This window comes from Xiphophorus couchianus, chromosome 7 (assembly GCF_001444195.1).
Source record: "Xiphophorus couchianus chromosome 7, X_couchianus-1.0, whole genome shotgun sequence".
Classification (NCBI taxonomy): Eukaryota; Metazoa; Chordata; class Actinopteri; order Cyprinodontiformes; family Poeciliidae; genus Xiphophorus; species Xiphophorus couchianus.
In genome coordinates, this window is record NC_040234.1 from 24,791,815 (window position 1) to 24,802,818 (window position 11,004).

General features: G+C 38.7%; 1 protein-coding gene across 3 annotated transcripts in view; it reads left to right on the forward strand.

The window, feature by feature from the left end:
- The window catches only part of ap2a1 (adaptor related protein complex 2 subunit alpha 1), a 34,288-nt gene extending 23,795 nt beyond the window's left edge, over positions 1–10,493 (forward strand). For all 3 annotated transcript variants that reach the window (XM_028022619.1, XM_028022620.1, XM_028022621.1), the window contains 6 exons: positions 1,057–1,146; positions 1,445–1,568; positions 3,830–3,946; positions 6,871–6,940; positions 7,052–7,186; positions 8,835–10,493. In XM_028022619.1, coding sequence (XP_027878420.1) covers positions 1,057–1,146; positions 1,445–1,568; positions 3,830–3,946; positions 6,871–6,940; positions 7,052–7,186; positions 8,835–8,912 — 614 coding nt within the window. In that variant the 3' untranslated portion in view covers positions 8,913–10,493. The remainder of the gene's footprint in view (positions 1–1,056; positions 1,147–1,444; positions 1,569–3,829; positions 3,947–6,870; positions 6,941–7,051; positions 7,187–8,834) is intronic.
- Positions 10,494–11,004: the final 511 nt, after the last annotated feature.

Here is an 11,004-nt window from a genome sequence, read left to right on the forward strand (position 1 = left end):
ACCTGTCACATTGAACAGGTGGAGTTTAAGCTCCCAGTCGGGGAAAACCCTGATTTAGATCGGAGCAGCAACGATGATCTACCGTAACACACCACACAATCTTAGAAAGACCAACGTGCTAAGATTGTCATAAGGGGAAAAATAGGAGCAAAAAATCATATAGTGTGAACTATTGCATCAGGTAGTCGATGTGCCCATCTTCTCTATTTAAATCTAATTATTACTGAAGGGCAACATAGTATACACAGACTTCATAATCTGCAGTCTTTTGGTTGAATGCAGTATTTATTTACACTTTGGCTTTATGTTTAGTTTTTTTTCAGTACATTTTTTGTTAATGGAGACTGAGAATCCATTTTATTTTTGTTTTTGGTTGTTTTGTTTATTTTGTTTATCAGTTCCAGTGTTTAGTGTTCTTTTGAAAATAAAGTGTATCTATCTTTGGCAGGAAATCGCATGCGTTATTACGTCATTTCCATTACATCAGTGTAAAAAGGTCTTCAAACAATATTATCGTTTATCGCAATAATTTTTGAGACAATTAATCGTTCAGCAAAATTTGCTATCGTGACAGGCCTACTTATATGTGCAGCTATCCAAAATGAGGATATGCGCTCATTAATATCATCAGTTCGAGGGAGGAAAAAAACAAACAAACCCAACTTTGTGCAATTTTTGGGACCCTTTCTGCTCTGCTGCTGACAAAGAAGTCCAAGATAATGTTCTGATTCTTGTTCTTTTAATTCTGTATAATAGACTTATTATAAACTTTTTTTATTAATATTTGCTGTTAATTTTGCTAGTAAATCCTGTAAGTTGCTGTGAAGTATTCCTGATGTCAGTGCAACTAGTCAACGTTGACTCGACTTTTATCATGTTTCTGTCAACTTTAAAAATATGAAGCCATGCAACCCCTAGTCTGCATACTGCAGAAATGAAAATCTTTGCAAGGATTCCTATGAATTTGGCTCAGTTAATGTGTGAGACTTTGCCTGCTGAGTTTAAATCTCTTTGTTCCCTCTCCATGTTAACAGTGAATGTGTTCTCCTTCCTCAGGGAGAATGTATTTGTTCTATGGTAACAAAACATCAGTACAGTTCGCCAGCTTTACCACCACAGTGAGCTGTCCCGGAGAGCTTCAGACTCATATCCTTGGAATAGGTTACCAGAATACACAAAGTTTTAAATGCTTTAAATTAATTAACACTATTAATTACATCTATTAAATGATCTAAACTCTGTCCATTCTTTGTTAAAGTTTCTGTAGAAGAAGAAAGCTGAAGAAGAGCATCCAGTTGAAACTGGATCACCCTCTCTTTACAAACACACAGATAAAAATGCCAGTTATGCTCCTCAAATGTGTAGCTATCATTCTTCTCCATGTCGGGACATTAACAACAGGCTGACTCAAGTATGTAGTTGGAAGTCCTTGACAACTGTCTACAGCTCAACGTTCAGAGCAAACCAGTGGAACCACTAGTGGAGGGTGGAGCACAAATCCAGCAGGTCCTGAACATCGAGTGCCTGACAGACTTCTCCGATGCTCCACTTCTCAACATCAAGTTCAGGTAAGCTTTGATTTCTTTTCCACTAGCTAGCAAACTGGTATGTTGACAGTCACAGTTTGGTTTAGGTGTAGTAGCTGAAGCATCGAGAATGATAAAACTGTTACTCTTTAGTCATTAAATAACTAGTGAATACAAATATTGCTAACCTCAAAATTCTGTGAAAGCAAAGATTTAGATTTACTTTTTAACATAAATGTCAGACATGAGCAGCATGCGCTAAAATGGGTTTTATCTGCAACCTGCTTCAGGGTTTCCCCCATTGTATTATAAGCCTGGCAGCCCGCCATGCTTTACTAGGACCCCCGCCTGGCTAAGTGTTGCTTGGTTATGTTTTTAGGAAAATAATACTAAGAAGAAAATAAATTGCTTACAATTTTTAAATTATTATTTAAGCTGGACTGCAAGCATCTTTGTTGCTCTGAGCGTTTCACTGGTGGAGCAGATTTATTCCTAAAATATAGGTTTATAGAAGATAGTTTTATACTTTATGCATTTAAAGGCAGAGAGCGGACCAATAACACTTCTGTCGCCTCTGCACGTTGCCTCGTGCGCCACCGCTGCTTGATGAAGTTTATCTCGGCGCGGACCACGCCTCTTTTCACTCAAACTGGACACATGCTCACTTGTATGGATATTTACATCAACTTCCTGTGAGGAATTATGTTTCTTTGGAGATATCAAGGTAGGAGTTTAAACCCCGCCGCATTAGCTCTGGTTGCACAACTCTATGTGAACCGTAGGAATAACTTGTCGCGATTTCAGAGGAGTGCGTTGAGGGAGCAGTGAGAATGATTTGTATTTGTGAAAAAAGAATAATGTACGGCGTTTACATCTCAACACGCTGCCCAGCGTGTGGCTGTCTGCACTGATAAAGTTTATATATGTGTTCCCGGTTGGCCGGTGCGTTAGTGTTTAACGAACCAGCCCTAACCATCATGCAGGTTCGGCCCGGTTATTTTAGTATTATTTTTCCGGTTACACGATGCAACAAACCATATGAAATGGTTTGTCCATTTAGTAAGCCAGAGTTGATGTGCACGGTGGCATGAAGATCAGGAAAAACTCGTCCCATAAACTTGAGTCAGAACAGTTTTTGTGACTCTTATTAAAAACTCAACAGACACAAAATGGAAGAGCTACTAAAGCCACATTAGCAGTATTGAATTAAATCTCCCATTTGTTGCACATCTCTGCGCAATGCAGCGGGTTTAACTCATCATGCCTGGAGCAGAATCTGACTTGAGGGCCCCTCTTGCTGCTAAAAACATCAGCACCTCTAACAGCTTCTGCATTAGATTTAGTTAAATCTGGGAGAGAGGAAGTAGTTTAATTTGCCAACCTAAAAAGGAATAAGTCATAATTGCAGTTTACTAATTTGTGTTTGTGAACAAACAAAGTTCATTGTCAAAGATTAAACTCAAGGCATCAGCTTGTTGCTGTGCTAACAAAACAATTTGAAGTTTTACAAAGCAAACTTGCCAGCTCCTTAAAATCTTGCATTTAAATGTTAAACAATTTAAAATGTATGTATGCTGAAACTATTAAATCAAATTCTGCAGCATTGATAATCTCAATAAACAAATGTTACATTTATGTATGTATCTGTGGTCTGTGTTTAAAATATTAGCATTTATGGGCCCCTGAAACCCTGGGGCCTTCTGGAGCTGCTGACTTAATGTGGATTAAACAAAAGTGCAAATAATTAATATTCGTTTTAATTGTATTTTTTTGATTTGTTGTTTTTCAGACTAGTTGTAGGTTTAAATAGCATCTCACTTCCCGCAACATATATTTACCCAGTAATATTTTTACATTTCCTGTCAACTTAACATCTTTTACTACAAAACACGGTGGGCTGCCGGTGGACCACCTCGGCGCCCCAACCATTGGGCTTAGCAAGTTTTCTGGGGGAAACCCTGAACTTGGTTGCATGTATGACCTAATTTCCATCCAGTTGTCTTGTGAATTTTAAGCAAACTTTTGAAGTGTTGTCAAAATTAAAAAAAGCAAATTAAGCTTGTTTCCATCTACTGGGTTGGAGTGAATCAACCAGTCTACACGGGGCATAATTTTGTCAGTTGTTGATGCTATGCATGGCCGTAATAAACAGGAAGTAGAGGTTAACTAGCATGGATGAGACATCTCAGAAAAACTGAGTTTTCTCCCCTCCGTGCTTTAAGAAACTCTTGGTTTTTCTTTTCTTTTTATCCAGCACATCTATGATGTTTTAAACTGATGGGGGTTGTTTTTTCTACTGTCAGATATGGAGGAGCTCTGCAGAACCTGACTCTCAAACTGCCGGTCACCATCAATAAGTTCTTCCAGCCGACTGAAATGGCCTCTCAAGACTTCTTCCAGCGCTGGAAACAGCTCAGCCAGTGAGTGTGTGTGATGGGTGTGACTCGCTTCCCTAGGCTCTCCAGTCATATTGGCTATTGGCCTGAATCAATCTGTGATTTACAGTTCAGCTTTACCTCTGTGTCCATTAATTACAGTCAATGCTGTAGAAAAGTTTTGCTGCCTAAAAATTATCTGCCTAAAAACAGGCAGATAATTTTTAGGCAGCTGCCACCAACTGCAGATGATCCAGAACGTTGCTGCTGACGTTCTCTCTAAAACAAGGAAGATGGAGCACGTCACCCCAGTTCTAAGCTCCTTCCACTGGCTCCTTGTAACTCAGAAAATAGACTTTAAAATACTTGTGTTATTTTATAAATTATTGAATGGCTTAGCACCAAAGTACATTAAAGAACTACTGCTGTTGTATCAACTTTCTGGACCACTCAGATCTTCTAGTTCTGGTTCTGCTTTGCATCCTCAGAACTAGGCCTGTCACGATAAACGATAAATCAATTCATCGTACAATAAATTAAAACTATCGACGTCATTTCAATTATCGGCATTATCGTCTCTTCCGTCCTTTTTCTATTTCTGTGAAAAAAGGCTCAACTCCGGTGCTCTCCACTGACCCTCCTTCCTCATTTCCTTAGAGTAAAGCCCAGCTCACACTACACGATCTTAGAGCTGTCGGCCCATTTTCAAAACCTGACAGATCACACATTAGCCGACAGAAATCCTAGGTATAACGGTTCGGTCCTGCCGTGTGGTGTCCAACAATGGGCACAAAATAATGGCTACAAGTCCAGTGAACTAATTTTAAAACCAGGTATTAATCAATGCTTTACTACAATCTACCTACAATGCATGTGGCTAGTGTCAGCGTAAAGTCCTGACTGAATGAAAATCATTATAACCTATTTATGTCACGTTAATGAAGAACAGCTGAAAAGTTACCGGGTTTATCAACTGCGGTAGCAATTTCGCTCCAACTCCTCCCCTTGTCATTTCTATATTCTTTGCATGTTTAATAAACATTAATGTTGTTTCCACATATCATCTCCAATGTCCGCTGGACTTTGTGTTGTGCTGTGTCAGCTGTTTGGGATTCCCCGACCTAATTTCCCCTCAGAAAGCACAATCCGAGCTTTCTGATTGGCTACCTGTCACATTCAACAGGCTGCGTTAAAGCTTCCAGTCGGGGAAAAACCCCTGATTTAGATCGGAGCGGCAACGACGATCTACCGTAACACACCACACACTCTTAGAAAGACCAATGATCTAAGATTGTTGTATGGGGAAAAATAGGAGCAAAAAGCCATGTAGTGTGAACTATTGCATCAGGTAGTCGATGTGCCCATCTTCTCTATTTAAATCTAATTATTACTGAAGGGCAACATAATATACAGACTTCATAATCTGCAGTCTTTTGGTTGAATGCAGTATTTATTTCCATTTTGGCTTTATGTTTAGTTTTTATCAAGTACATTTTTTTGTTAATGGAGACTGAGAATCCATTTTGTTTTTGGTTGTTTTGTTTATTATGTTTATCAGCTCCAGTGTTAAATATTCTTTTGAAAATAAAGTGTATCTATCTTTGGCAGGAAATCGCATGCATTATTACATCATTTCCATTACATCAGTGTAAAAAGGTCTTCAAACAATATTATCGTTTATCGCAATAATTTTTGAGACAATCATTCAGCAAAATTTGCTATCGTGACAGGCCTACTCAGAACCAAACATGAAGAAGCAGCATTCAGCTTCTGTGCAAATCCTGAACAAATGTCATGGAAAAAAAGCTGAAAACTGAGTTCCTTTAAATTAAGACTAAAAACATGCACTGTAAATGCTAAATTGAATTTAATTGGAAATAGTAAACAGACTAAAATCAGTTTTCATCAAATTACTATTAACACTTTGAGTAAGATACTTGGAATTTGTAGTTGAAAAGTCTCTCCAACTCATTCTACTTGGGTTGTATTAATTTAGAAAAAGTAAGTTTTTGATAATTGTGCGTTTTTTTCCAAGTACTTTGGCTCAACACTGCATCCATCCAAATACAAATGCTTTACTTGAAGCTTTTCTTTTCTAGAGCCAGTGATTTATCTCATCTGACTCATGATAAAGAGATAATCCTGGTGTTTCCATGAATAAGAACGCATTTACATAACAGAACATCAGAAGTCTCCATGTATCATTTTATCTTAAGCTTGGTTACAGCCAAGTAACTTGATGTTTTTTGGGGGTTGGGGGGCTGATGGTAGGCATTAACACAGTTAATTGAATTTGTTTACATGCATAAGTCCACAGCCAGAACCTTTGTATTGTGTTTCTGGTATTCCTGTAAATCTGAAGCACAAGAGACACCCGCAAAAGACAGTGATGGCTAAGAGTGAGAGTGATTTAATCTTTATTGTATATTTTATCAAACAGAATATTTTTTGAATACATATATAATATTTGATGTACCGTAATCAGTAATTCTTTCAAGTGGGAAGGAATTACTGAGGTCTGCTACGGTGGGGCAGGGATAAAGCACAACTCATGTATGAAGGCCTCAGTCAAGAAAACTGGTTTGTTTAATTTAAGTCACATGAACTTAGTTATTTTTTGTAAGTTGTATTTGATTGAGTATTGCTTACTAAAAATAAGAGGTTTCCTTTAAGTTTTTTTGAGGCAATGAGTTTGCATATTTTAATTAAGGTGAACTAATTAGATTTGAACTACAATTAATGGAACATTGACCAATATATTGGATGTGTATTGATGATCTTAATTATGGCATTTGGCAAAATACAATGCCTGCTACTGGTTTTCACAATTGACTGTATGGCAATACAGTCAATTGTATGAATTGTACTGTTTTAACAATGTAGAACACTTTGATGTGCCTTGTTGCTGAAATATGATATAGAAATAAATGTGATTATTAAATGTTTTTAAAATGGTTGTCTCTCTTCAGGCCTCAACAAGAAGCACAAAAGATATTCAAGGCCAACCACAGCATGGATACCGAAGTAATCAAAGCAAAGGTAGGGTTTGATAGAAGTGTTTCAGATGGTGTAGAAAGGTACCCCTGGTTTCTTTGGGAGTCATCTAAATCATGCCTTGTGTGTTAATGTTACTGCTCTGTTTGCTCACAGCTGCTGGGGTTAGGAATGGCCCTATTGGACAATGTTGACCCCAACCCTGAGAACTATGTTTGTGCTGGAGTCATCCAGACCAAGAGCCAGCAGGTCGGCTGTCTGCTAAGACTGGAGCCAAACGCTCAGGCTCAGGTATGAACATCCAGAACGTCAGTCTCTTGTTAACCTTGGAATCTCGTGCTTCTCTTTCATATCACTGCTCTGTTATGCTCACTGTAGGACAGTGGGGTCCAAAATGGGGATTAGGATCCTTTTGTGTCCATTGGAATAATTTGGTGTGCCCCCTGGCAGCAGTTCCAGACTAGATCAGTTTGACCTGCCAACAAAAAGGTCAAACGACCTCCCACCAGCGACCTCTCTCTCTACACTTTTTGTAATATTTTAGAAGAGATTTGAAATTACAAAAGTATATCTTTGTAAAACGGAAATGTATGGTACATCTTTCATTTTACACTATAATATTAAGTAGGGCCACAAACATGCAGTGATCTTTTGCCCAAAAAGACTTGTCACTTTCATTCATTCAATTTGACTAAGTACAGCAAGTGTTTTCAAAACAACTTCTGAGGAATGTTTTTTTTTAATTAAAATTACTTTTTACTCCTAGTTTAATGACTTTCTTCCATTAATATTTCATCTTTTCTACTAATATGACTTTCTTCTCGTAATGTTATGACTTTATTCTTGTATTTGACAAAGAAATCTCTCCACTCTCCTCTGATGGTAGATATATTTCAAAATATCCTCTGCTCCATTTACAATTGTGCTGTGTAGCTACTTCTACTGGTTTGAACAGGCAGGCTGTTGATCAGTTTGAACACTGCTGCCACCTAGTGACTGGAAGCTTGTTTATCAGTTAAGCATGAATAAAGACAATTATGAAGTCCTGCTTCTCCCCCCACTAGTAATGTATATCAATGGAGAAATTGTTTAACCACTAAAATCTGATACCGCTCCATTTATGTTTACATTTTTGAAGAAGGAAGTTGTGCTGATCTTTTTCAGAGGTTTGTGTTGTTTCCTTTTGTAGTTCTTGGTGCAGGGCCACCACAGTCAAGGGGTTTGAGGGGTAGCTTTTTACCAATTAGTTTGGATAGTTTGACACAGTGCAGAGTGAGGGTGAACAGCAGCAGTTGAAAATGTAACAAATGTTGCAATTTTGGTCCCCAATCGAACAATCTAGCGGACTACCAGGTGTGAAAACACCCTTAACTGCCTGAGTTTGGATTGAAATTCAGAACCAGATAAAACCAAATATGAAATAATTGTTAAATAAGATAAGTTGAAATAGTAAAACTGAAAAGGATGGAGGAGAGTCGGAGGCATCCCCTACGCAGGTCGTAATCTGTCAATGGGATTTTGTCACAATGAAAAACCTTCTTGTTTGAACACGTCTTGCATTTCCATTTAAATCTTGTTATAACGGGAAAGTTTGTAGTTATAACAAGATATTGCTCTTGAATTAATTTTTTGATCTAGGAGTTAAAAACTTTTGTAAGGGTATTTATGTATTATTTAAGCTTGACATTACAGGAGTTAATGTAGTGAGCCATATTTTTGCTATACTTGATTGTAATGCAGCAGGAACCCCCAACCATCCCCTATATTTACAATTTTTTAGTCTTAAATTTCTTTCATGGTGGTTTTGAAAAGTCTTGAATTTGTTTTGCTGAAACCTGCAGATACCTGAGATAGTAGTACCAGAGGGATCCCAGATGGGGTCAAGTGACCTGTTCCATTTCCTTCAGCTTGGTCACTATATTCACCTGTGTCTCTACAGATGTATCGCCTGACTCTGCGCTGCAGCAAAGACTCCGTGTCCAAGCGTCTCTGTGAGCTGCTGGCTCAGCAGTTCTAGAGTCCAGGCCCTGACCAGTACTCCCACTGTCCCCCACCCCACCAGCAACCTCTCTCTCTACAGCACCCCTCCCACACCTGTCCTCCTGCCTCCAGCAAAGAGTCTTTAAGTTGGGGGTGGGGAATAAAAAAAAGGTGTAACCTACATAAGGGAAAGTGCTGTCGCTGCCTGCAGCAATATTATTGTCATTATCCTTGTCCCAGATTCTGATTCCAGTTCATCTTTTACTTGTTTATTAACATGATGCTACGATCTAGTTTTTGTTGGTTTACTTGTGTAGCTGGTGTGTGTATGGCCACGAGTGTGAAAGACAGTGTGTGTGTTTGTGTGTCCTGTGGTTGGGCTGGGGTTCTCATTCTGCTCATCCTGGCTGCTTTGGAAAAGATATGTGCAACATTCCTTGAAGACAAGTGGGAGTAGCTATTAATGGCACACCCATTCACTACTACACCCAACTTGCACATGCTATTCCCTGCGGTCAAAGCTGCAAAAGGAAAATTGAGCATTCCTGCCAAAAAAATAAATAAAAAATGCACTTAACGTGTTGGGATCCTCCTGTTCATTCCTTTCACCCAGCCCCGCTCGGAGTTAACCCTTCATTTCAGTGAGCTTGTGCACTTGTTCTTATCGTGTATGTAAATATGTGCCAGTGAATCACTTTATTTTTGGACACATTCCCTTTGTTTGCTGAAGGTTAACAGAACGGACACTAGATTGCAGAGATAAGACGGTCCCATTCACCTTACAGCTCAAGGAGGCATAGAGGAAGTTTATTGCCCCCATCTCATCACTGCTGTCTTAAATCTTGTAGAGCTGGAGCTTTATTTTAGAGAGAGAAAAAAAAATTCTCCCGTTTGTGTTTTTGCGTTTGCAGGAGAAATGTGTGCAGACCAGGGAGAGGTGAGGTCTCGTTTTACTCCTGCTTGTGGCTGTGACACGTTGTTGAATCAAATGTGGATTACTACTCAAACATTTACATGGAGGATATTTTTTGTTTTTAAACAAAGCCTTGTGTTGGCAGCCCAGTGTAGTTAGAAAGTTGAGGCTCATTTACATTTCCACAAGTCCATATTTCTGCTGATCAGTGAATCCTGCTCAGATGGATTTCTGCTGTTTTAATGGGATGTGGAACCAACCACTACAATAAATCTTTGTGAAGTTTAGATTGCTTTATCAGCTCTGCTCCGGGATTCCCGTCACTTTGAAGCACTGATGTTGTGGAGAGGACAGGATGTGAGACACCCCAAAGTCCTTTCCAGCTACAGGGGAGTTGGTGTGAGTGTGAATGGTTGTATGTGATAGTAAACAGGGGGTGGGGGGCCTAAAGACATTTCTAACACATGGTCACATTACATTCTGTGACTGCTCAGCAGTTGTGGGACATTGAACTTTGTAGTGGAAAATTTAGTCATTTTTGTGAGTGTGTGTAAGTGAGTTTGTGTGTGTGTGTGTCTATGCAGTATCCACTAGCTAATGCAGCCTCATGTATCGGTGTTAAGAAGCTGTCCAATACCTGTGTTTAGACTTAAGATTTACTCTGTAATGGAAAAATGTGAAGTAAAACTATGCCATATATCTGACTGTCTGTCTCCTGTCTTTTATTACAGTCATAACTACACTGGTGGACCTCTAAGTTTTCAAACTCATTTCTTTCAAAATAGTATAAACTGAGAAAATATACATGCAGTTTTAGGCCTATTCCACATGTGTAAAAATGAATACTTTTCACCACACCATTAAAAAAAATAGTGTACAAAATATAAAGATTTTTTTTTCCTCCAAAATATCTTTATTGAATTTTTTAGCAGTTTAGACAAATGGCTCACTCTGCAAAATGATGTGATGGTATTACTTGGACACTGTTAAAGTCAAATTAAAATACAATCTAATGCAAACAGTGTTAGCCTGTCAGAAACTCCACATAACCTTCATGTTGAGATATCATATTCAGCAGTGTTTGAAACAACTTCTACTGCTGTTCCAACTAAAGGACCAGCTCCCCTCTGTGGCAGATATCATTTCTTGTGGTGCTTCTGCCTATTTCTTACATTCCTTCCAGTCTTTTGTAGTTGGCTTCAAACGCCAACTGCAG